The 27,599-nt window shown below is 44.9% G+C and overlaps 1 protein-coding gene and 1 non-coding gene across 2 annotated transcripts in view; one reads left to right on the plus strand and one right to left on the minus strand.

The window, feature by feature from the left end:
* Positions 1–27,599, minus strand: part of ric8a (ric8 guanine nucleotide exchange factor A) — a 473,887-nt gene that overhangs the window by 348,290 nt on the left and 97,998 nt on the right. The window contains exon 6 of the mRNA XM_070534856.1: positions 13,210–13,262. Within this exon, the coding sequence (XP_070390957.1) occupies positions 13,210–13,262 (53 nt within the window). The remainder of the gene's footprint in view (positions 1–13,209; positions 13,263–27,599) is intronic.
* Positions 16,960–17,034, plus strand: TRNAS-GGA (transfer RNA serine (anticodon GGA)). The gene has a single exon. It is a non-coding gene; the product is annotated as a tRNA-Ser (tRNA).

A 27,599-nucleotide genomic window follows, 5' to 3' on the forward strand; every position in this document is an offset into this window, starting at 1 on the left:
ACAGGTTCCACACAGACACATTGAGGTATTCTTTCTTTCCCCAGACAATCAGAGACTGGAATTCATTGCCTAGTGATATCATAAATTGCTCACCTGACGATTTCCTTCCTATGCTGGAAAAATATGTCTATGAATGCGCATCTTGATTTACCAGTATCGTCTGCAGATCCCGCATTTTTGGTTTTGATGTACTTTTTTGTTGTTTATCTTATGCTTCTGTCTTTCTGTTCATTAACCTTTAAGGCCTGACTCAGGAAGGTCACACCCTTTGTTGTATTACTCAACTACGTCTACTTGTAAACTACAATACTAACAAGTGTATAAGTTTGTCATTCTTATTTTGATGCATTGTATTTTCCCATGTCCTGCAACAGCCTCAAAATGGAGGCTAGCAGTATGTATGAAATAAATAAATAAATAAATAAATGTCTGTTGAGGACATGTTTGCTTTACCACTGGTCCCGCTGAACCCAAGGGCTTCAAGGAGGCCAGTGGTGCCTAAATTGACCGTTGGGTAGACGTCTTCACATTATAATAAAACATGCTCCGTCGTTTCCCTAGGTTTATCGTAGCAAGCACATGCTTCTTCCTTCTTATATCTCGCTTTATAGGTGCGTGTTCTAAGGCATCCTGATCTTGCTTCGAAAAGTAATGAGCTTCCCTTTGAGTTATCCCAAATGATTTCTTTCCTGATTTCGTTTTTTCCTCTTAAGTAGTTACTCATGGCAGGTTTCTTTTCCATTGCTACCCCCCATGAGATTAAATCAGCCTCTCTGACTTTCCGCTTGACCTTCTTTGTTGCTGTGTTGCCCACCCTACAGGTCGTATACTTGCTGGTAAGCTTCTTAGTTGTTTTCCTCCACTGTGAATCAATGTTTTTGCTGTAAAGATATCTGAACACTCTCCCAGCCCATTTACTTTCTTCCATATTCCTCAGCCACTCTTCATACTCAATTTTACTGCGAGCTTCCCTCACTTCAAAACTAGTCCAGCCCATATCACGCTGCACAGCTTCATTGGTAGTCTTCCCGTGAGTGCCCTATGTGAGGCGGCCCAGTGACCTTTGGTTGCCGTCGAGTCCTGATTGTACAACCGCATTTCCAAAAGTAAGTTCTGGAACCATTACACCTTTCCACATACCTTGGAGCACTTCGTACCTATTGTATCCCCATAGCGCTCTGTGCTTCATTATGGCTGCATTTCTCTTCCCCTTTACTGTTACGGTTTTTTCCTGTTTCCATATATCGATTGCCTTTGTTTATCCATATACCAAGGCATTTACATTCTGTTACCCGAGGTATTTCCTGGCCCTGTATCTCCACTGTCTGTTCACTGTTTTCATTGAATACCATAACACCTGATTTTCTAACACTAAATTTCAAACCTAAATTGTTGCCTTCCTGTCCACAGATATTAGCCAGACATTGCAAATCACTTTGCTTGTTAGCTAGCAACACAATGTCGTTCACATCAAATAAACCTGGGAGTTGCTGCTCTATTACTGTACCTGCCTGTTTGTATGAGAGAGTAAACCTGATATAACTTCCTTCTAGCGCCCTCTCCATCCTCACCATGTACATCAAAAACAGCAGCGACCGTCCCTTGTTGATATGAACTTTCTCCTCGCTCCTCATTCCTTCCCATTTAACACAAGCGGTATTTTCTAGGTAAATCTCTCAAAAGCTGTACACAATTGTTACCTAAGCCTTCCCCTTCCAGAATATCCCACAAAATGTTGCGGTCTACGTTGTCGTAGGCTCCTGTAATGTCTAAAAAGGCCACATACAATGGTCTGCTTTCTGCTTTTGATATTTCAATAGACTGAGTAAGAACAAACAAGTTATCATCCATATGCCTACCTATTCTGAAGCCATTCTGAAGCTTTAATTTGATTGCCTGCATTGCTAGCCTGTATATTATCAATGTAATGGTCAATGGTCTATACGAGTGAATTCTGTCTTTCTCCCCCTTACCTTACTAAAGTAAATTCATTCTACCTTGTCGCCAACTGTCTGGTATTCATCTATTTTTTCAAGTTTTTTCCACTGCTTTCACCAGAGCTTTCTTTCTTTTGGGTCCTAGTTCATTTATCAGCCTAAAGGAACCTCGTCTAGCTCTGTGGCTGCGCGCTTAGGAATTTTTTCTTCCACTTACTTCCAGCTTAAATTTGTCAGCACCAGCTCCTTTTCCACTTGGGTCTCTTTCATGCTCTTTTTTTCTTCAAATAGAACCTCGTCATTGCCTTGGAAAGATTCGGCTGTTACTTTTTGGGTGTAATTTATTGTCACTTCTCCTTCCATTCTGTTTTCATCTTCGTCTAGGATATTTGTTGCATTGTTGTTGACTTCCTGACTTATAATTTTATGCGGTTCCAAAATATTCTAGGTGTGGCCTTCTTTTTCTCACGTATTTCTGACAACCAACGTTCACTTTCACCTTTTGATTTTGCTTGCACCAGTATTTCAACCATAGACTTTTTTTCCCGGTACATTTCCCATTTACTGATTACTTCATCCTGCGGCAACTGCGCCTTCTTTGCCTGCCTGTGCTCTCGAGATGCTTTCTGTCGTTTGTCAATCGCTTCTCGTATTTCCTTGTTCCACCAGCTTTTCGGTTTCTTTTTTCCTTTCCAACGAACATGTTGTTTCTCTTTTTGTATTTCTGTCGTTATTACACTTAAAAGCTCACCATATACCCACTCTTTACTTGGCCACTTGCCAATTTCTTCCTCGACTCTAGTGACTACATTTGCTATTTGTTCAGCGTTCAAATTTGGACTGGCCATTTTGCTCTCCTTGCTCTCTTCTCCAACTACATATCCCATATTCAAAATGATGTGTTTATGGTCACTCCTTATGCTGCTAAACCCTTCCTCATCGATGACCATTTCTCTCAACTTATCATGAATTAATTCTGACATCAGACAGTAACCAATGGTCGATTGCCAGTTTCCCACTTCTCACGCGATCTGTCCTTCACACTTAGGCCCTGTATTCATGATCACGAGGTTATGTTGGTCACAAAGATCTAGCATTGACTTCCCGTTATTGTCGATATAGCCATCTAAATCCTCTATGTGGGCATTCATGTCAGCTAATAGGACAATTTCAGCACCATTCCCGCACCTTTAATATCACAGCGCTTATGCATTCCACGAACTCTTTATTCTTCTCTGTGCAATTTTTTCCTGTCCCCAAATACGTAACGCCCAGCCAAGTTTCTTTCCCACTCATTGTACCTGATAATCAAAGCTGCTCTTGACATTGTGAATTTACTCTTTTCCATTTGGCTCCCTGATTGATGAGCATTCCGACTCCCCCTCCCTTTCTTTCCAACTTAGTTCTGTTGCACCCTTCCCATACATAATTCTCAATAACTGGCGGCTCTTCTGAGTTTCTAAGGTGCATCTCTAAAAACGTCTCAAAAAGCGCTCAAGGCCCGACAGTGCAGTTTTTACGCATATCTGTGCTTCTACTGTGAAAGGAGATGGCATGCGCTTACGTGTATAATTAAGGAATACATACTGCACCCCGTTACCATTGCCCCTTCACACGCTTGTTAAGCATCACCGCAATACTTGGCATAAGCTTCACCACGTACCATTGCTGTATTGAAGCAAAGTTTACTTTTGGAAGCCTGCATCATGCAACACGCCGTGCTTTCCGAGCTTCGAAGTAAATAGCTAGGATTACAAAGGCGGAGTTGGTGCCATTGCTCACAGTAGCGAATTGATTTAATGAAAAACATGACACCAGAGAACAAGAAGCTTAATAGTGACTGTCGAAGCAGCAGCCTAGCGTTGCCGCGGTTGTGGCTATGACTGCCAACAGTTCTGCGTGCGAGAGCGCCAGTTCGAGGCATCAAGATAATCAATATGGTGGCGGTGGTGGCTTTGGTTAATGCCGTTTCGGACCTGCGGTCACGGGAAAAAGTACGGAAAATCGGACGGCGAAGGGTCCTTGCGTCCGAAATTTACGACAGTCTTATACATTGACTCTTGGGGCACATGGTGGCGCCGGGAAGCCATCCAAATTATCGGGCATGTCCCCAAAATCGAGCATCAACTGTACACTGCCAACTCCTCCAGCCGATGACACGGCATCAAAGTCGATTCGTTACGCTTCCTCTGTTACTCGAGCGAGCATTAGCACAACGTTCTTTCTCTTTCAATAACATTACAGCAAATTTTCACTGATACATGCAGAACTTCCTTGAGTTTTCCTTGAGTATTCGCAGACTACTCAAAATCCCTGAGAATTACTGGTTTTCCCGGTTGGTAGACACCCTGCATTAGTAATACCAGCAGCGATAATCTTCCTTGTTCCAAAGCCTTTCGATTGTGCTTTGCAGTTCTGCTTTTTCTTTAGCTTTTTTTTCTCTTATGGTTGGTCATGCCATTTTTTTTTTAGATAGTGTATTTGTTTGGTTCCTTGCCAATGTTTTGTAGTGGAATGTCAAGTGGAACTGAACTGTACCACATGCTCCCTTCCCTCAATGCTTCTCTGGAGGCCTGGGAGGCATTTCCAAATATATAAACAAAAGATGGCACTAACTCCTTGGGAATCAAACCAGTCAAAAGATGAAGAACAGAGAAGAGAGATGTGAACAGAACAGACATGTGGCACACACAACAACTGGACTAACAACTGTGCTTTATAGAAAAAAAAAACATCTCACAGGAAAACCAGGCGAGCACGAGCAGCTCAAGATGCCAAACACACACACAAAGTAATGTTGTTTCCAAGACAGACCAAGTAGCTATCATCAGTGTGATAGAAAAGTTAGTTTCTTTTTTTAATTTTTTTATGTACAAAGTAGTACAAAGTTTTTATTTGGGCAACATAAATACAAGGTTTGCCCGCAAGGTAAGGCAAAAGGAGGGCGTAATCCTCCTGACTGAGGCCTTTACCTCGCTGGAGCAGCAGAAGTAGCAATCAACTGATAACAAAGTACAATTAATAAGACACAAAACTTCAAAACTATTTACAGCAAAATTTTAAGCACAATGAAAAGTAACAACCGTTTGCCAAATAGCAAGTAACTAAATAAATACAGCACAGCTGTGCTGATGCAATTATCCCCTAGCATGCTGATACGATATGCCTCAAGAATTTCATGGTCCTCCTTGCTGCAGCCTCTACGAAGAATATTATTTATTTATGTACTACTTATTCAAAATACCCCTAAAGGCCCTCTTGAAGAGGGTATTACATATGGGGGGGGGGGGCACATGAACATACTGTGATAATAATTTGTGCGAATAACACAATGAATACAACAAAATACACAGACACGAATTTGTCTAGTAAAATCAAAGTTCGAATAAAAACAAACTAGCATGAAATTAGAAGGAACTTGTTAATTGAAACACCTAGACTTCAAAATACATAGAAGGCACTCAAAAGAGAATAAATGGAAAACAAAATCAGACAGCTAGCAACGGTACCAGAAGAACACAATATAGAACTAATAAAAAGAGAACTATATTTTCATATTGCACAAAGACATCACATTTTGATATAAGAATGCAGCATTTGTTGAAATTTACCAAGATGAACTTCAGTAGTAATGTCTGATGGTAGGTTATTCAAGCCAAGTAAGCTTCCGAGTATAAATGATTGCACATAGAGAGCTGAGTGACACACTGGGCGTTTGACTTTGAAAGGGTGATCTTGGCGAGGGAAAATTTAAGAGGGTGATGGAAAGAAGTCATCACGCAGATGCTCATGATGATAAAGGTTATGAAAGAACAATAGGCATGCATCTTTGCGTCGTAGTGATAGGAAATCTTATTCGGCACAACTTTTTAGAGATATAACACTACGGTATGGGGAATAATTTATAAAGGGAAAATTAGACATCCACCCGTTCGTAGCAACTGTTACCTCTCTCCACCTTGCGGGTTTCCGCAGAACTATTTCGTCAAAGTATGGGGAATAGTCTGAAAAGATTAAACAGGCAACACAGCTTTGCAAGGATTCAAGGTTACATACGACATAGTCCTGGTTCGTATCCCAGACGGCCTTGCATATTCTATTTTAGGCCTGATTAATGCGGTGTATGCTAGTTTTTTTCCAAGAGTGAGGGCACTCACTTTAGTCTGTATGACTATTCCAAGTATGTGGTTAACAGATGCAAGAGTAACACTGATGTGATGTCATGTTAGATCTGAGTGCAAATTGACTCCTAGGCACTTACACATGATGTTAAGCCCAACAATATTATTATCCAGAGAGTATGACATTTCAATACGATACAAGGAGCGTGTAGTTAGGTTTAGTACAAATTAGGGTGATTTGCCAGTTTGAACACCGTGTATTCAATGCGTTTAGGTCTGATTGCAGGGCTTCATGGTCAACGTCAGTAGAAATTTATGGTAAATAACACACTGATCAGCAAACAGTCTAACTCCGGACAACATGCAGTTTGGCAAATCATTAATATAGGCTAGAAAAAGCAACGGACCAAGCGTGCTGCCTTGTGGAATGCTGGACGAAACTAGAATAAAGGAGGATTTGTAGTTATTAATATTTGTGAATTGAGTTCGATATGACAAGAAATCTTTTATCCATGCAATGGCTTCTGCACGAATGTTAAGATATCTTAGTTTCAGTAGTAGCCTGTGGTGAGGAACATGGTCAAAAGGTTTGAAAAAATCAAAGATGGCATCAACTAGGTTTTAGCATCAATCCTGTGAAACATTGGAAAAAAGTGGCACACTGCAACATTTCCGACAATGGCAAGGCAGATTTGCGCTGTCAGAAGTGTTAAAAAATTTGTGGTGCTCATGCAGCTTCTCTACGACACCAACCTGGTTGGCCGATGTAAACCTTTTTCACAGTTCTGCGAAACATCATACATGACACGTGTCACACACGTAACTTAACAGTTTCCATGCGGCATCATACGGACATAAAATTCTGAAACAGGATGTCTATCAAGTTCACATTTCCAAATTCCCTGAGTTTTTCAGGTTTTCCCTGAGCGCCTTTGCAAAATTCCATGAATGAGCCAGAACTGTTTTATGTTGTTGTTGTTGTCATGTTGAAGCAAAAAAATGACTTAATACAGTTTGAATTGTAAGGAGTAATATCTATTTTATTTAAAAAGAAAACAGAAGGAAGGTGTTAGTAAAATCCACAGTGAAAAAAATTATAAAACCCATTGCAAATTGGGTCGAACATTTTCAAATACGAATGTAAGGAGATGCAGACATAAGTAAATATTTTTGAATATGAGCTATATCTATCAACTGATAGCAAGCTCATCGGTATGAGGCCTGAACTTTGTCAGAACTAAGATTCTCTCTCAGCAGCTGGGAAGTCAACCTCAACTGTCCTGACATACTCTCAGCCCGTACATAACATCTCAGTGTTGGGTTTCACTGCTTTAAAGAGCTTATTTTGGTTTGGATGAGGGACACCTGCATCTCGACATCAGCCAACGTTGTGCTTTCTGAGCTCAAGCGCCTTCAAAGAGGCAGCGGCACGCTTCCTTTCCCGTTAATTCCTCAGTATGTCGGTCCTTCCTGTTCTTATCCTCCTTCTGCCACGCGTTCACCCCATGGATCATTTGAAGCATCCTCTTGGTCAGTTGTACAGTAAAGGTCTGATTTTTCGGACTCCCTAGGGGCCGCAAAACTATCCGAAATATCGGGCAGTTTGAAAAAAATGAATGCCTGTCTTTAACTGCCCGTAAGGGCTAAAATTGCCACAGGCACGTCTGAGAAAGCTCCTAAGGCTTGCCAGTACACTTATTAGACATATCCGTGCTCGTACTGTGACAGGAGACGGGGGTGCATACGTGTATAATTAAGGAATACATACTGTGTCCCGTGACAATTGCCCCTTCGCACGCTTGTTATGCTTCACCGCTCAACGTTGCTGTAGTGAGGCGAAGCTTACCTTCAGACACTGGCATTACGCAACGCACAGTAAGCTATTCGCGAGGATTACAAAAGCGGAGTCGGTGCCATTGCTGACAGCGGCGAATTCTTTCAATGAAAAAACACCGCACCAGACGGCAAGAAGCTTAATAGCGAACATAGAAGCAGCTAGACCTAACGTTGCCGCAGTGGTGGCTACGACCACCAGCGGATCTGTGTGGTTCGAGGCGGCGAGATAAAATGGCGGCAGTAGTGGCTTTGATTATTGCCATTTCAGACCTGCAGTCAGGGCAATATACACTGACTATATGGAGTACGTGGTGGTGCCGCAAAGCCGTGGGAATTATCAGGCATGTCCGAAAAATTGGGCGTCTGGAAAAGCGGTCGTTAACTACTCGGGCAATACCTTGTGCCGACGACACGGCGTCAATGACGATTTGTTGCAATTCCTGTGTTACTGGAGCCAGCATTAACACGACTTTCATTCCCTTTCAATGAAGTTACAGCTAATTTTCCCTGATAGAAGCACAAATTCCCTGAGTTTTCCCTGAGTATTTCCAGACTATTCTAATTCCCTGAGAATTCCTGGTTTTCCTGGTTTTCCAGGTTGGTAGACACCCTGTCAAAACCTTATCACATAAGCATGCTAGGGGATAATTGCATCAGCACGACTTCTATCTCACTGATGAACAAGAAACTAAGTTTCCTATTGCGCTGGAGCTAGCTACTTTGTCTATCTTGCAATCAACATTATTTTGCGTGTGTCTTGGCTCTTGAGCTGCGCATGCGCGCCTGGTATTTTCTGGGAGACTGTTTTTTTTTTCAATAAAGCACAGTTGTTAGTCTCGTCATCGTGTGTTCCACGTCTCTCCTCTGTTCTTCATCTTTTTTACTTGTTTAATTCCCAAGAATATGTATTAACTAACCTAGATGGCAACTCCTGTGCGTATACAAGTGATCCAGCTTATTAGAATCTTGGCATATATTTTTTCTTCCAAGCTTACCGCGACCAAACAGGTTGAATATGTATTCGTGAAGACAAGTAGGATGTTGAATTTAAAACACCACTTATTGTGAAAAAGATGCTTTATCATACTAATAGTTGCCCTATAGACCCTTTTCGTGGCAATGTCGAGGGTGCCAATGTGTTTGAGCACATGGTGACGCATCCATTGTTTGCCTCAGCTGCCTCCGTTGCCTCCGGATTTACAATGCATGTGCACGACGCCCGGTGCTGCTCAGGAAACCTATTTTTTGCAGATATCATACGCGGTGACGGGGTAGACGACCCGAAGCTTTGGCCGCAGCTTCAAAGGACATGCAAGGGCTTTCATAGCTCCTTACATTAATTCTAAGTGGTGTGAGCAGCGTATATGGTGCCTGTACTGAAAGAGGCGCTAGAAATATATTCCAAGCGGTCCAAACCTTCCACTTATGAATTAAATCAGGATTACTATGTTTTGCTAATTGTTCTTCATTTGGCGAACACTTTTAAGCAATGGCTTATGTTTCTAACTCAGTAAAGTTCCTGAAAGCAGTCACTATGGAATTGTTTATTTTCTGACTAATCAATTGTGAGTGTGTTTAGTCGCAATAGATTTGTTCTTGCTGTGCAGGAGAATTGGAAGTAGATGTTCTGTACTTTGTAATAGCTTGCAGCAAAATGTATTACTGCTAGTCACTGGCTCATTCCATGGACCGTCACAAAATGTTCCACTTAGAACATTTGTGTGAGTCAGTGTAGTCGCCGTCACCCATGCTTTGCAGCATTGATTCAAGTGTGCACCCATTTACCACTCTATCACCACCCTTCATATGTTGGCGATAGAGTGAGCACAAGTTTGCATGTGAGTTGAGAGAGATGTATATAGATAATGTGCAAGAAACTTACTATACCATGCATTAAGCATAATAGTTTTTTGCCTAGTCTGCAAGCGAGTTGTACTATCATTTGCTCTGTTATCTTGTCAGTAGACACGTGCTTATATATAAAAAAAAGATCAAGAGAAAAAAGTGAGGGTATAAAAGTGGCGTCCGTCCCGAAAATAAATTGTTCTTGGAAGTTAGCATCTGTGTAATATCTGTTTTCTCTTCTGCGTCCTCGTGCTTTTTTGAGCGACAGAAAAAAAATGGTGATGTAGCAGTGACCCATAACTTGGTCACACAGATTCAATTCATTTCTTAATATGCCAGTCACTTCTTTTACAGCCAGACTTCTGCCAGACTTTTACAGCCTTAGACTTCTGACAACCAAAGGACCAGGCAGGATTTCATAAAGGCTACTCAACAATAGACAACATTCACACTATCAATCAGGTGATAGAGAAATGTGCAGAATATATCCAACCCTTATATATAGTTTTCATTGACTACGAGAAAGCGTTTGATTCAGTCGAAACCTCAGCAGTCATGGAGGCATTACGGAATCAGGGTGTAGACGAGACGTATGTAAAAATACCGAAAGATATCTATAGCGGCTCCACAGCCATCGTAGTCCTCCATAAAGAAAGCAACAAAATCCCAATAAAGAAAGGTGTAAGGCAGGGAGACTCCAATGTTATTCACAGCGTGTTTACAGGAGGTAATCAGAAACCTGGATTGTGAAAAATTGGGGATAAGAGTTAATGGAGAATACATTGGTAACTTGCAATTTGCTGATGACATTGCCTTGCTTAGTAAATCAGGGGACCAATTGCAATGCATGCTCACTGACCTGGACAGGCAAAGCAGAAGAATGGGTCTAAAAATTAATCTGCAGAAAACTAAAGTAATGTTTAACAGTCTCGGAAGAGAACAACAGTTTACGAGGCACTGGAAGTGGTAAGGGAATACATCTACTTAGGGCAGGTAGTGACCGCAGATTCGGATCATGAGACTGAAATAATCAGAAGAATAAGAATGGGCTGGGGTGCGTTTGGCAGGCATTCTCAGTTCATGAACAGCAGGTTGCCATTATCCCTCAATAGAAAACTGTATAACAGCTGTGTCTTACCAGTACTCACATACGGGGCAGAAACGTGGAGGCTTACGAAAAAGGTTCTACTTAAATTGAGGACGACGCAATGAACTATGGAAAGAAGAATGATAGGTGTAACGTTAAGGGATAAGAAAAGAGCAGGTTCGGTGTGGGAACAAATGCGAGTTAATTACATATTAGTTGAAATCAAGAAAATGAAATGGGCATAGGCAGGACATGTAATAAGGAGGGAAGATAACTGATCGTCATTAAGGGTTACGGACTGGATTCCAAGGGAAGGGAAGCGTAGCAGGGGGCGGCAGAAATTCGCCCTGCAGTGGCCGTAACCAGGCTGATGATGATGATGACTGTAGACAGACACCATCCCTTTAGCATTCCACATTTTGTATCACGAATGAAGCACAGTGCATTAGCGATTGCCCAGTTATATCTCTGACAGCTGATCGCACAGTATATCACTGCATGAGCGGCAATGACTTCGTATTTGCTAGAAAAATTGCGGGGTGCAGCAGAAAGTGCAGTCTCGTTCCTCTAGAGCAAACTACTCTGCGAAAAGTGTCCATACTGGAGTAGACTTGCGTGGTCTCCGACTTTCAGTCAACAAATTTCTGCACTATGCTTGAATGTGTTCAAAATAGAGCTGCTACTATTCTTTCAAATAATTATTTCTCTTACAGTGTTACATTAATAACAACTGACGTAATAGTTATGCAGAAACCCGAAACGGGGAGAGGAGTAATTAATTAATAAAGGGAAAATGAGACTTCCACCCAATTGTAGCACTTGATACAAAGAAAACCCATACGGTTTGCTCAAAAGAAAAGCATCACAGTTGAAGAAAAATTCATCCTTTCCTGGGACTCAAAGTCGGTAACCCCGCCTATCAGGGGCAGCCGCTCTACTATCTGAGCTAACCAGGTGGTTAGTAGATGGCAGGGCAAAGTCAAACTTATTGACAACTCGAAGCAAAGGTAAGAGTTTGACGTAACAGTTCTGTGGAAACACACAAGGTGGAGAGAAGTAATTAAAGGGAAAATAAGACATCCACCCGATTGTTGTAAATGCTAGAAAGGAAACCCACACGGGTTCCTCGAAAGAGGAGCCTCGCAGTTGAAAAAAAATTTGTCCCAGTCCGGGACTCGAACCAGGGACGAAGGCCACTCTACCATCTGAGCTAACCAGGCAGCTCAGACCCAAGACCACCGCCTTTCAGGGGCAGTCGCTCTACCATCTGCGCTAAACAGGCGGCTAGCAGATGGCAGGGCGAAGATGAACTTAACAACAACTCGAAGCAAAGACAAGACTTTGACATAATAGTTTGACTTCACCCTGCCATCTGCTAGCCGCCTGGTTAGCTCAGATGGCAGAGCGGCTGCCCCGGAAAGGCAGTGGTCCCAGGTTCGAGTCTTGAACCAGGACAGATTTTTCTTCAACTGCGAGTCTTTTCTTTAGAGGAAGCTGTATGAGTTTCCTTTGCAACAATTGGTACAAATGGATGGATGTCTCATTTTCCCTTTATTAATTACTTCTGTCCACCTTGCAGGTTTCTGCAGAACTACTAGGTCAAACTCTTCATATTGCTTAGAGTGGTCGATAAGTTCGACTTTGTCCTGCCATTTGCTAGCCGCCTGGTTAGCTCAAATGGCAGAGCGGCTGCCCCAGAAAGGCGGTGGTCCCGGGTTCAAGTCCCGGACCAGGACAATTTTTCTGCAACAGTGACGCTTTTCTTTCGAAGAAACCGTACGGGTTCCCTTTGTGGCAACTGCTACAATTAGGTAGATGTTTCATTTTCACTTTATTAATTATTTCTCTCCACCTTGCGGGTTTCCGCAGAACTATTACATCAAACTCTTGCCTTTGCTTCGAGTTGTTGACAAATTCTACTTCGCCCTGCCATCTGCTAGCCGCCTGTTTAGCGCAGATGGTAGAGCGACTGCCCCTGAAAGGCGGTGGTCTTGGGTCTGAGTCTCGAACCAGGGCAAATTTTACTTCAACTGTGAGGCTTTTCTTTCAAGAAAGCCGTACGAGTTCGAGGAAGCCGTATGAGCATCACTCAAATTCCGCAAACAGTGCCATTCAGCTGAACATTTCAGAAACATTACACGCACGGTATTGGTTTCATCACTATTATCGTTAGCCTGTAGCACCGCCTGAGGGGGGGAGACATTATTCAATCAGGGGCATGTCGCTGCTGCGCCAAGAAGGACTTGGTCCTTCATGGCACAATTCATGCAGCATTACCATGACTGGCAATGTGTTTTCTAGCTAACTGCTTTACAGAATATTTTACCTCTCAGCAAGGCCTGTATGCTTGTTTGTGCATACCCTGCCCAACAGGGTACCTCACCTGGTATCGGCGCAGAGGGCTGTCAGCAGAAACAGCATCCGCATGTCAAAAAACTGAAACACATGAGGCAAGGAATTATTCGAGCAGCAATAGGTACTTGCTCTCAGCTGACATTTCAAGGCTCCATCCCTTTGCAACAATGGTACCCAGAAGGGCATATTCAATATGCAAACTAGAAGAGAGGCGTGCAGACAGGACACAAGAGTAGAGAAGTGGACAACACGAACGCCGACTATCAACTGCCCCTGAATATTCAATCGCAGTAAAACCTTGTTGATAAAATCCTGTTTTGTATGATTTCCCGGCACAAACGTTTGCATTCGAGAACACAAAAAATGACACAATATAGTTACATTTCTTTTTTACTGCTTAATATGCTCCCGGAGAGCACAATCATTCGGCACCAACATCTAGTAGAATGACAAACTGCGACCGTATGATATATTTTGGACCGCTAGACCTCGTGTGAACTAGGAAAGACGTAAGACACACGCAATCAAGAGCCGCAGGCGCCCACCACAGCAACTTCCTCAGAGCACTTGTTTGCTCGTGTCACGTGAGAATGCTGGCAGGCACTCAGCTTCCTCTTCCAGTACCAGCAAATCTCCACGCAGGTCATCGCACGTCACATTCACAGATGTCGCTACCAACCCTATTGTGATAAGCATCTTCACTTATCTGTTTCAAAGCGCATATGGCATAGTGCCATTGGAAGTATACTGCATGCTTTTTAACTCTTTCAGGGTCTAGCTTTTTTCTCAGTTATTATAAAACAAACAGTTTATTTGGTTGTGCAGAAATGAAAAACTGACATGGATATTGCTCTTTTGGTGCGGTCCTCGCATTCCTATCTGACAAAAGGAATGTCCAAAGGAACATGGTGGGACAGAGAGAAGGAAATGCCCCAGTTCGTCATTGATGCCGGAAGGGTTAATAAGGAACAACCCAAACATGCCAGCGTTCCCTGTTGCAGGCAGCACGAATTAAGCCTTATGTTTCGCTGTGGCGGTATCGTATTCCAGCATCACTCACCAGCTCAATTTCGTTACGGTCTATCAGTCTATCGTTGCTGTCTTCATGCTAGACCACAGGAAAGTGATAGAGAACACCTTGGGCTGCTCGGGCACCACCAATGCAGCGCACATTGTCGTCTCGTGCAGGAACGATTCTAGACAAGGAGGCACGACAAAAGTTATCCCAAAATGTGGTGCCAAAAGGAGCTACCGACACACCCCAAATTCAAGGAGCACAACCGTAAGCTTTCCAGACAAAATAATGGTTGGAACTGCTGAAAGCCATTATGGAGCAATTTTTGGAGCCATTAAATTGCGTTTTGGAGCAGTTTGGAGAAGATTAAATTTCATTCTGAAGTAGTTTGGAGCAAGCCAATCTGAATTTTGGTGAAATAATAGAATATGGCAGCACAGTATGAAACCACGACGAAACACTGAATAAACCAACACAGGCACTGTACTGCAACTGCCTTAAGCTGAATTTTCAAGCAGATTATCCTGATACTGAAACCATCTAGCGCCTGCAAATTTTGGTGATAGTGCCTGCAGATTTTGAACTAGTGTAGCAATGACAAAAAAAAACGCATTCTGCAATGGTGAGTTTGAAATTTAGAAAAGTAGCACAAGACATATTTTTATAAATTAATTTTTCTTTAATGTATCGACAGTGTGGGTTAAGTGCCTGGAAATTCAGTTCACCAACAGACCATACGGAGAAGCCAAAGTTATAAACTACTGTGGTTTATTGAACACCATTTCTACATAATAGAAATAGTTTCGCCTTGCTGCAAGCCAATCAGAACACGGGACTGTAGAAGCGCACTTTGTAGCTACAGCGTACTAGAATATGGAAGAGTGGGTCGAGCAACCTCATCGCACATGCTTTCCTGTAAAGTCACAGACAGCGGTGGCACCACAATCGAACCACGTATAAGTCACATATTTTTTCAGGAATTTTCATCAGTGCATCTTATACTCCGGTGCAGCTTATATATACGACTTGTCTTTTTTTGAGGGGGGGGGTAACTGCCGTCGAAATCGGATCGGATGCTATGCCTCCCAAAATGCGCCAGGTAGACCTCCTCTGGCAGTTGCTACAGGTTGTCTGCGCACTATGGACATACCTCGTTCTTTTCGCGATCGAGTAACCGAGCGCAGTGCGACAAGGCCGGAGTAGCATTCCGAAGTCGTAGTTGTCACATCTGCAGGTCGCTTTCAAGATACGGAGCTCACAAACTACGCAGTTGCTACCAGAGAACATCCCATGCTGCCGCCTTCCCGCTTTCCACCCTTGTACAGGATTTGACTCACCGTCGCACGATGGCAGAAATGCACCTGGAGTGTCCATATTATTGCTCGCGCGTGACCCATGTTCACCAAGTGAAGTGTCACTGTACTTTTTTATAAATCGCTTACCAAACAAACACGTGTGTCTTGTACATCACTGCAACTTATATACGCTTTTTTCCTTTTTTTTCAGAAAAACTGCTGTTTTGCAGGGGGTGTACGAAGTGTACTTATACGAAGGTGCAACTTATACACCAGAAAATATGGTACATATTTTTGCGCCAACGCTCCCGATTATAGCGAAAAATGCTCTCAAATTACTGTATTTTCTGGTGCATATGTTGCATTCTTATTTTCTAAATTTTTCGTTTGTGCGTCTTAGTGAACAGTGACTTATAAACTTTATTTTTTTCTGAAAAGCTGCTGTCAAAATCGGATGCTATGTCCACATGAAGTGCACTGGGTTGACTTCCTCTGGCACTTGCTATAGGTTGTGTGCACACTATGGAGGTACCAGGTTCTTATGATCGTGTTGCCATGCGCCGTGCAAGGACGGAGCAGCATCATAAGCGGAGGCAGGCCGATCGCGAGTAGATCAACAAAGTCGTCATGTCTGCAAATTGCTTTCAAGATACAGCGCGCCCCGCTGTGCAGACCATGCAGCTGCTATCAGAGTACAAGCCACACTCCCTCCGTGCTGCGCTGCCTTCCCACTCTCCCCCCTTGTGGGTGATTCGGCTCACCAGCATTCGGCGCACTTTGTTGTCCTCGAACGTTATGGGGAACATCGCGGCGACCACGATGGCAGAAATGCACCTCGAGTGTCCATAAATTCTATAGGAATGGTACCGATACGCTTACGCATTACCCGCGTTCACTTAGTGAAACATCAATGTATTTTTTTTTTAAATTGCTTACCGAATGAACACGTGCGAACACGTGCGTAAAGCCCACAACCTTCACAAAATGCGAAGGTTGTGGCCGTGTAATTTTCCCTATGTTGTCCTTGGTGTCAGTGTTTGTTGGCTTCTTATGATACATAGCAGAATGCGCTGCTGGGCAAGTTGGTTTTGTATCTGGAAAGATTGGATGCGGTTTGTAGACGATCACAAGGAAGAAGACAAGACAGACGCGAACTAACAACTGAGATTTATTCGAGGGAAAAACTTAAATATCAATTCATATCAGCGCAGGCGCATCAGGGTATCAGCAGCAGATATCTGCTGCTGATACCCAGACCTACCCAGACTACCCAGACCCAGACCTACCCAGACCAGACATGACGTACTAGTTCTGCGGAAACCTGCAAGGTGCGCAGAACCTTGCGCACCTTGACGTAGCAGTTCTGCAGAAACCTTGCGGGTTTCCGCAGAACTGCAACGTTGAACACTTACCTCTGCTTCTTCGTGTGTTGTCGACAAATTCGACTTCGCCTTGCCATCTGCTAGCCGCCTGGTTAGCTCAGATGGTAGAGCGGCTGCCCCGGAAAGGCGGTGGTCCCGGGTTCGAGTCCCGGACCAGGACGAATTTTTTTTCAACTCTGAGGCTTTTCTTTCGAGGAACCCGTATGGGTTTCCTTTCTAGCACTTGCTACGAACGGGTGGATGTCTGATTTTCCCTTTATTAATTATCTACCACTTTCCATCTCAACCGATGGCCTCGTTGGACTCCCTCCTGCGAGAGCTGTACCGCCTAGCAGGGAAGCACCCCATACCAATCGGCGGGAATTTCAACAGCCAGAACAGTGACTGGGGATTACAAGCAACCACACACAGAGGTCGCAGGCTCTGGCTGCTCATATAGAACCTCCAACTTTCCATCCACAACAACTTTCAGATGCCTACACAAACCGGCAACAGTATCAGCATGGACCCTAGTCCGAATCTGGTGATCAGCCACTCCCTCCGTGATGTGATCTGGACGAGAACATAACACACTGGGCAGTGATCATTACGATACAAGTCACTGTCTATTTAAAACCACCCCGCCACACCTACATGACACACAAACTCATTAACTGGGGCACTCTCCGCACTGTGCGGACTGCCCTCCCTGACAACCCCATCACCGACATCACCGACTGGGTAGCCTCTCTTCAGACTGACATCCAACACCATAGGCAGCAGACTGAAACCACCACAGACACCCCAATGCTAGACACCCGACTCGCCCACCTCTGGGAGGCCTACCACAGCCTCCTAGAAAGGTGCAAACGGTGTAAACATAGCAGAACACTAAAAAAATGCTTCGCAGCTTTACAATCCCAAATTCAACTATATTTGGAGGAGCTCTGCCGCACAAATTGGAGGCAAGTATGCGACGGCATCACTGGCAAACTGACCACCAAATGGACGTGGCACCTCCCCTGACACCTCATCGATCCATCGAACACAAAAAACACCACCCAGCACCACGTCACCCGGCTCATACACACACATGCATGGATAAACCCCAATTCTCTCTTGGGTACACTCAGCGACACATACACTTCTCCTGGCATACCATCTCCTCTCCCCTCATACACAGGACAGCTGAACCCCGAACTCAACATCGACATAACAGAGGCGGAGGTCAGAGCAGCCCCCATGACTCTCCGCACCGATTCCGCACCCGGCCCCGACCAGGTCACCAACACAACGCTTCATAATCTGGACGATCAACTGATTACTCGCATCACGGAGTACTTTAACCAGTGCTGGAAAGGGGGCACCCTCCCCCCAGTGCTGGCGACACGCAAAGATAATCTTCATTCCGAAGCTTAACAAACCACTTACACTCCAAAACCTTTGCCTAATCTCGCTAACCTTGTGTCTCGGAAAGTTTTTTGTGCATGTGGTATCTGCGAGGCTCACACAGCATATGACAGACCATGACTTATACCCTCACAGCATGATGGGATTCCGCCCCCTTTTCTCCACACAAGACGCCATGTTGCAAATCATCCATGACATCTTCGATCCGCTCATTCCAAGCCACACCAAGGCAGTCCTGGCTTTGGATTTATCCAAAGCCTTTGACCACGTCGAACATCACGTGATCATGACTGCACTCTCCCCACTGAATGTTGGTGCACGTACGTACACCTACATGCAGGCATTTCTCATAGCATGTAGGGCTGAGCTTCACTTCGCCTGCTCATCTACCCCACATGCTCTCTAAAAAGCGTAGGGACCCCGCAAGGCTTCGTCCTCTCACCTTTCTTATTTAGTATCACTCTCATCTCCATAGCACAACAATCGGCAACCGTTTCTCACCTGAAACATACTCTCTACGCTGACGACATTACACTTGCAGTGATGACGCCGTACAGGACACCATCCAAGCAGCCACTAATCTGACCCAAAACTATGCAGTTAGTGTAGGGCTTTCTTGTTTCCCAGAGGTGTCTGAGCTGCTGTGCATTCATCCCATGAACCGCAACTTGCCCTGCTCCCCCATCGTCATCGAGCTGGACGGTAGACAGATACCAGAGGTCGAAACCCTCAGGATACTTGGTATGCATATCCAGAATGATGGGAAGCACACGACTACACTCCAGAGACTGAAGCAGGTAGTAGGGGTGATCTCGCACCTCATCAACTGGGTCTCGGGCCACCACAAAGGCATGAGGGTGCGTGCCCTACACCACCTCGTTCATGCCTCTGTACTGAGCCATGTACTCTACTCCACCCCCTATCTCAGGCTCTCTCGCCGTGAAACTGACGTCATGGACGTTCTCATTCGCAGGTCATACAATGTCGCCCTCCATCTTCCCATAAATACATCTACCGACCGACTCTTACAATTAGGCAACCACAACACAATTGGGGAACTTGCAGACGCGCACCGCCAAGCACAATACCTTCGTCTCACACGAACCAACACTGGCCGGTACATCTTGCATTCCCTTGGAATCCTGATACCAGCCAATTATGCGACATTACACCCTCATATCAAAACCCTTACACCGCGAACTGCTCATTAGGCCACTCCACCATAACATGCACCTTGACCACCACAATATGCGCCGCAGAGCTCAAGCTACAGCACTCCACCATTAATACGACTCGGAACCGGACGCCATATGGTTAGACGCAGCCTGCAAGGGTGATGAAGCAGTCGCTGCCGTGGTGGATCACACTCTCTCTCCGATCGGAACACAGACACTCCCCCCAGACACCTCTCCCGAAGCTGTAGAGGAAGCCGCCATTGCCCTAGCCATCATCAACACAGAAGCACGGTATGTTTTATCAAACTCCAAAACTGCAATCCTAAATTTCGCACAAGGCCGAGTCTACATCCCTGCTTTCTGCATAATCAACTCGCCCGTTGCACCCCCGCCCCATCATGTGGAGCTGATTTGGGTGCCCGCATACTGCGAGAATCCTGGAAACAAGGCCGCCGACCTCTTAACCCTAGGTTCTTTAAACCGGGCTCTTGCAGCCTCCGATCCAGGATTCACGAAGGAGCGCGCACACACTTTCAACGAGCTGACAAATGCCTGCAAGGCGACGCTTCAGCTGTACCCCCTACTGCACAAATCCCGTAGCAATCGACAAGCAATCGTTTGGCGCCAATTGCAAGCACACACTCTCCCATCTCCTCTCTCTTTCTCATTATCACCCACTTTTCCTCACATCAGCCTCTACTCTCTGTCCCGAACCTCGCACTTCTGCTCTCCACCTCCTTCCTCATTGCCCAGCAGATCCTCCCACGCGGGGCCTAGATCGCCTGAAGACCTGGGAGGACTGCGAGACCCTGCTGCACTGACCATGGCTACTGATCGGGCTGCCAGCGTTATCGACCGAAGTAACGTAAACGCTTGGGTGCAGCGGGGTCGTGCGGGTGCACGGGAGCCTGCATGCCCCAAACTCCTCAGTCTGTACAATAAAGTTTTTATGATGATGATGATGATGAGGCAGCATAGAGGTCAATTCGCTCATTCCTGCTGCCGCTCTTCCTCACGTCAGCGTTTTGACAGCAAGTGTCCGTGCTCATCGAGTGAGATGTGTTTGTTTGACTGTGCATGCGTGACACCATGCTCATTAATTTAGTCAGTAAGCGAATGTTTACGTTTGTATATACGGCCAATAAAACTATTATCCTTACTTTGTATAGCGGTCTACTAATTTGCTATCACAATTGATGCTTCGCTTTTCAGGCAAAACTGCGACTTTTTATATAAAGTCTGCCATTAGCCTTGCACGATAGGTTAAAATGGCTCAGGCCTCGCCCATATGGGCACAAAGACATATTGGAATAGCTTTACTTCTACCTGCCCCGAGGACAGAGATGCCCAGCCACTCAACCCACTGCAGCACACGCCTCCCTAATATCCTATATCATTGCTTTGCACCTCAAATAACGAACGCCATGCGACTCTGTCCACTGGACCGTATTCTAGTAGAGTCGAATCCGGCTATATCGAACTCGCAAAAAAACACCTATCAGTTCGTTATAGAGCATAATTTGATATAAACCTGCTAAATATTTGGACGCCATAAAAGCACATACCATTGATAAAATCACTTTATTGATGAAAGTAGCTTAGTTTCACATGAAATAGTCCTGCATTTTCTTCTGCTTGGGCAATTTCGCTGCCTGTGAGCATGCACTTCTCCACATTGTCTAAGGAGTCGGAGCAGCTGAGGCCGCAGCCTTCCGCATTGGCGCAGAAGCACCGGACTAATTTGGGTGCACCAATCACTTCGGAGGAGGTAGGCAAAGGACGGACGTTGCTTTCCTCATTGTGCCCACTTTCACTTGTGCTCAGTACAATGTTGGCAGTGTAGTCTTCATTTTCGGGCTCTCTCGTGGTCTCAACACCATCATTTACACTCAGAAACTCATTCACTGTTGATTCGTCAGCAGCTTCCGGAAATTCCGACAGCTCACTCCAAACTTCGGCAACACCGGCAACGGCTGCGTCGCATTCATTAGAATTTACAGTCATCACCGAGCATGCAGAAGCCGGCAAGGCTGAAGCAATTTCGGATGAACCACTCGTACACAGCCGTGCGTACGTGTCAGGCGCCACGGGCACCGGGTCGCGAGTTTGGCCGCCTTAGCCCTAATTTCCCCTTTATTCTTCAAGATCAAGCTGAGAGTGTTCCTCGGAATCATTGACACTGCGGGGACATCCGACTTCTCACCGCGTTCGACCCGATTTATGATTTCGAGCTTCACGACAAAAGGCGAATTCTGCCGCTTTATCACGGCAACACTGCGGGAGAAGGCCCACAAGGGGCACACACAATTAACAAGAAAAGCAGCGAGACAACTCGAACTTTCACCATCTTGCATGACGAGGGCACAAGAGCCCCTGATTGGCTGTCTGAGCAAGCGCTGCGGGCGGGCCAGGATCATTTTTTGAGGGGGGGGGGGGGGGGGTGGACGGTTTTTCCCGCTACCACGAGGGAAAGCCAACTTCTGGGGGCACTTTTCTGCCGCTTGACATTCGATTTATCGGGAGTCGCCATTATTTTTGTTCGATGTAAGCGTAATTTTTGCTATATATACTCATTATAACTATACCGTGCCCAGAAATTGTTCGTGCGATATATAGAATAATTCGATGTAAACAGATTCGATATAGTTGGGTTCGACTGTACATTCTAAATGCAGCCACCCGGGCCGTTCCGACAGCAGCGACAGCAGCCGGGAGTGGCTGCGTGTGCGCTGTCCATTTGCCAGAAGCGCCGAAAAGGCTGGTGTTGTGAGCGACAAAATTACAAGAAACCGTGGAAGCGACCTTCGCACCTTGTGCAGAATGTGAGAGTTTGCTCGCTGTTCGAGGCCACTGCCAGAGTACACAGTCCGAAGCTGCTCTAGCACAGTGTCACGCAATTTCGGTCAATTTTCGATGTTTTCGTGCAGTTTGGTACAGAATATATAATTTGTATACAAATGGCACAATTGGCTCAGGAGTCCCAGCCCTGTAATAACAACAATGTGGGTCTCGGGCTGTTCAAACCCGGCCAGTTCGGCACGCGTCAGCATCTCTTGCTCCATAAATTGACTTAAAGCTTCGTATTATGTTGATGCTAACTACAGTGGAGTCTGCCCGAGTTTTTTAGTGACTTTGGGTCGTGCGTTGTCTTGCTTAATACGGTCTTTTCTTGCAATTTTTTCCAAAACATATGAATGAAGTTCCACTGTAGTTGCAGTAAAGGAACCGTTTATGCGATGACACCAAACACAGGTGTGGCTCTTCAGTGAAAATTAACACAAGTGGCCCCAGAATGGTGTGGCTACCTCTATATTATATGTACATTCCATGGCCAAGTACAAATGCATTTTAATTCCCTGTGAGCATAGCTCAAGTTGAACATTTAAAGGGACACTAAAGGCAAATATTAAGTCAAACTAAAGTGATAGATTAGTGCTCAAGAATCTCTAAGGCGTCAATATTATCGCAAACAGAGGCTTAATAATCGAGAAATTGTGATAAATGCAGGACATGATAAAGGATTCCCCCGGTACATTCAAGTACTTGCCCGATGACGAAAGCACTCCACATTTAAATTCTGTTACTAGTACTCAATCCCCTTGTTGCAAAAAAAGCATCCTTGCATTGTATTATAAAATGAAGTAAAATGCTACTTGTCCAGTTCTATTACATTTTTAGAAAAAAGAACTCATTGAAATTATCATTGACAACGACGCGTGCGGTCAAAAGGTTTCGCTTTCGCTCGACTCTGAGCTGCCGCCGCTTTTGCGTTTTAGTAGTTTCATTATCACGTAGTGCTGCACTGATTTTGCTGGCTTGCAAAACTCGCAAAAACTGCAAGTAGCCGAGAATTTAGCTTCCATGTGATGTTGCAGGATGCCCAAACAATCTATGCCACTTCACCAAAAAGCAGCTGCAGCGGCGAATGCACCACTCTGTCTTGGCTCTGTACCGCCATATGTCGGGTGCCGTTTTACTCACTGAATGGTGGTAATGACGTATACAATGTCATCACTCCCCCAGTCGGGAGGTTTCAATTTCGAAAAAGGTATTCAGACCTTTGAGATGCAATTTTCTCGTAAACTAAGTTTTTTCTTTGCACGAAACTAGTGCTGGGAAGTTTCTGGGATGGTATTTAAACAGTCCATGTCGACTTAGTATTTGCCTTTAATGTCCCTTTAACAGTCAGAAACAGACAAAGAACAAGATGGGCTCCTACAAGTCTTGTCTTTCGTCTGTTCATACTATTCACCACAATCCAGATGCAACTAGCCAATCCTTAACTCCTGTTACTCTGGTACACACCATGTGCCTACAAGACAAATCCTAGGCATTCATATTTATTACAACATAACAGGACACGAACCAAATTGAAATAAGAGCAGTACAGGAAAGAGTGTCACTGGCAACTAAAATTATTTATAGCAGACAGGTTCACTTTTTGAAATGGCTGAATGAAAAAACCAGTCAAAAACACAAAGGAACTGGCCCAACTGGCCCAGATTTCAACCCTTTCGAAATGGTGCCTGAAATCACCAAGACCCTGAAGGACTTCAAGATAGAAATACGTGGAATGAAATCTGCATTAGAAAAAGAGCTAAAAAAAAATATGAGTACAAAGGCTTGAAATGAGCTGACTCCTTTAATGAGCGATGCGATGCCATGGCAAAGCACTACATGAAAATTGAAAAGGAAAATGTGACACTAAAGAAAAAAGCGCCACATTGACAAGTGAAAGTAGCAATCATCTCAATTTTGACATTCACTGTCGAAACGTCCAGGGAAATGCTTTCACCGCAGGAGCGGCTGTACACAATTTTGTTTTGTTTTTTAAAGCGATTCAGCCACCCGTTCGATGCCTGAAAGTCGTCGATGCCCAGACGCAATGCCACAATGTCTGCTTTTTCTTTTAAAATGGCACCGTCAACGTTGATCGCAGAGCTCCGTGCTTGATGCAGCCACTTGACGGGAACTTTTTCTAACTTCTCATGCTGTCCTTCTTTTGCCACTTTCCGCTTGAGCCCGAACTTCCAGGCAATGCTGGCTTTTATGGCTCCATGCCGCTTTTACGCTTCCTCGATAATATTCAGCTATCGCAGAGCAACAGAATTGTCCGCTTTCGGGACGTCGTGCATCACGTTGCTTCCCACAACTCAAAACCTCCGCTGAAAGCTGGTCGCTAGGATTATGACGAAGAACACGTGCGATAAACCTAGGCTTCTCCGTGCTACCTTGTCGGCAATCTGCTGCTGGGAAACTGGAAGGAGAGAAACGCTTCCCCAACACAACGAGTGACGATACCACTGAGAAGAGAGGGAGAAAGTGATTGTGGAGAAGAAAAGGTGCTATTTCAGCACAGCGAGTGTCACGGGTGGCTGCTGGTGGAGGAGAGAGAAACGAATGATGAGACAAGGCAGGGAAATAAGCTGCGCCGGAGCGAACCAATCAAGCAGTGTCAAGGGGTTTGCATGCGGAGAAACGCAGGGAGGAAAGAGACGCGCGGCACTTTTCTTTCGTTCGTCGTTCTGTCCCGCACTTCGCGAGGGTAGTCGTATAACGCGGGTCACGGGTAAAATTTTGACGGATAACCGGAGTTTTTAATGCATTGCTTCTATGGAGACTTCGCCGGGCCTGCACTAATGCGCCGTAAAACCCGGATCATCGCAAAATCGGGGGAAGTATAAACGGGGTTCCACTGTATTATGAGAGTGTCCTGTTGGGCTAGTTGGTACATGGTTATGCTAGGAGAATGCCAGCAAACTTGAGAGTAGAAAAAAATCAAGAGGAAGACATAGACAAGTCATAGACATAGATAGCTACCTTTCCGTCTCTTTGTCTATGCCTGCTTCTTGATTTTTTTCTACTCTCAAGCTTGCTGGCATTCTCCTAGTACATCCACTGTATTAGTGATATGTCAGTGGCCCTAAGCTGCAATAAACATCAATTCCTCTATTGCACGTTAGGATAGGAGAGCATTTTGCAAGTTCACCTTTTTGATGTGAGTGCAGTGTGAAAATGTACTTGTGCAGGCTGGCAACTTTGCCATGAAAGTGAACCTATCTGCTATGAATAAATGTAGTTGCAAGTGACGTTTTTTCCTGTCCCGGTTTTCAATTTTGCTTTGCTTTCCAATTACACAATTACAGCGTAATAAACACAAACCAACTAGCCTGTCAACAGGTAGCAATGACCTAGATGTCCAACAGGTATATCTTGTTGCTCAAACATGAAAACATGCAACGCACACAGATATTAGCAGATGGAAAAGTATGCAATGGCATGCCAAACTTACAACAGCTAATTTTCTTATACTACAATGCTATTAACTAAACTAGAACGTTTTCATCTAGTATGTGAAGACAGCTTACAGAAGAAGTGTGCAAATACTTCAATACCACCGAATTTAATAGTACACGTTCTAATAATTCAATTCGCAAGTTAGAAATCTACTATTCAATTTTTCGATATACAGTTGAACCCAAGTATATCGAACCTGTTCACATCGAATTATTTTATACATCGAACAATTTCTGGACATGGTATAGGTACAATGAGTATATATAGCAAAAATTACGTTTAGATCGAACAAAAATAGCACCGACTCCCGATATATCAAGCGGCGGGTAAACCCGGCGGCGCGGCTTCATCCAACCGCTCTTCCTATCGTGACCGCGCTGCCTCGGATGAGCCGTCGACACCCCCCTGCAAAAAAATGATCCTGAACTGCCCGCAGCACTTGCTCAGACAGCCAATCAGGGGCTCTTAAGCCCTCGTCGTGCAAGACGGCAAAGGTGCAAGTTGTCTCACCATTTTTCTGGTTCATTGTGTTTGCGCCCTGTAGGCCTTCTCCCGCAGTTTTGCCCTGATGAAGTGGCAGAATTCACCTTTCGTCGTGAAGCTTGAAATCATAAATCGGGTCGAACGCGGCAAGAAGTCGGATGTCTCCACAGCGTGCAAGATTCCGAGGAACACTCTCAGCACGATCTTGAAAATAAAGGGGAGATTAGGGTTAAAGTGGCCAAACTCGCGACCCGGTGCCCGTGGCGTCTGACGCGTACGTGCGGCCATGTACAAGTGGTTCATTCGAAATTGCTTCAGCCGTGCCGGCTTCCGTGCAGTTGGTGATGACTGTAAATTCTAATGAATGCGACGAAGCCGTTGCCAGTGTTGCCGAAGCTTGGAGCGAGCTGTCAGAGTTTCCAGAAGCTGTTGACAAATCAATGGTTGTGAGTGCAAACGATGGTGTCATGACTACGAGAGAGCCCGAAAACGAAGACTAAATTGCCGACATTGTACCGAGCACCATTGAAAGTCGGCACAATGAGGAAAGCAATGACGGTTTTTTGCCTACCTCCTCCGAATGGATTGGTGCGCCCGCACTAGTCCTGTGCTTCTGCGCGAATGCGGAAGGTTGCAGCCTCAGCTGCGCTGACTCCTTAGACAATGTGGAGAAGTGTGTGCGTCGCAGGCGGCAAAATTGCTCAAGCAGAAGAAAATGCAGGACTATTTCACGCGAAACTAAGCTAGTTTCATCAATGAAGTGATTTTATACATGGTATGTGCTTTTATGGCATCCAATAATTTAGCACGCTTATATCGAATGATGCTCTATATTGAACCGATAGGGTTTTTTTTGCGAGTTCGATATAGCCGTGTTCGACTGTATTTGGTGTAGAGACCCTCGCAATGCTGCGTGCACCGTGGAGCCCCTCATGTTCAATGCCGCGCAAGCCTCACTTAGTTGGTTTGGGCATAAAAGGAGTGCCGAGTGCGGCACAGACAAGCTGCTGATACGTGGATGTGATCTCCGATTACACCCTTGCAGGTCGACAGGACTGATCGAAACGATAGCACAACACGGACAGAAGGAACGGAAACAAAAGCAGAGCGTATTTCAGAAACCAGAAGGCATGCGGATCGTGTTGGATACAAGGTGCGATGCACTTACCGATGCTTCAACACGCATCAATATAACCAGCACGCGTGATTTCATGATTCGTGATTTCATGGATTCCATGAGCTACCTGTAAGACCATATTAGCGGCAAGCATTCCATGACAGCTTGTGGCCTGTTACCACATCAGTCGGCAGCGAATTCGTGTCACTGTCACGCCATCCTACATTGCCTTGGCCATTAGGCCTAAAGGCGCCACTTCATCGGG

Source organism: Dermacentor albipictus, chromosome 3 (genome assembly GCF_038994185.2).
Source record: "Dermacentor albipictus isolate Rhodes 1998 colony chromosome 3, USDA_Dalb.pri_finalv2, whole genome shotgun sequence".
Taxonomy (NCBI): domain Eukaryota; kingdom Metazoa; phylum Arthropoda; class Arachnida; order Ixodida; family Ixodidae; genus Dermacentor; species Dermacentor albipictus.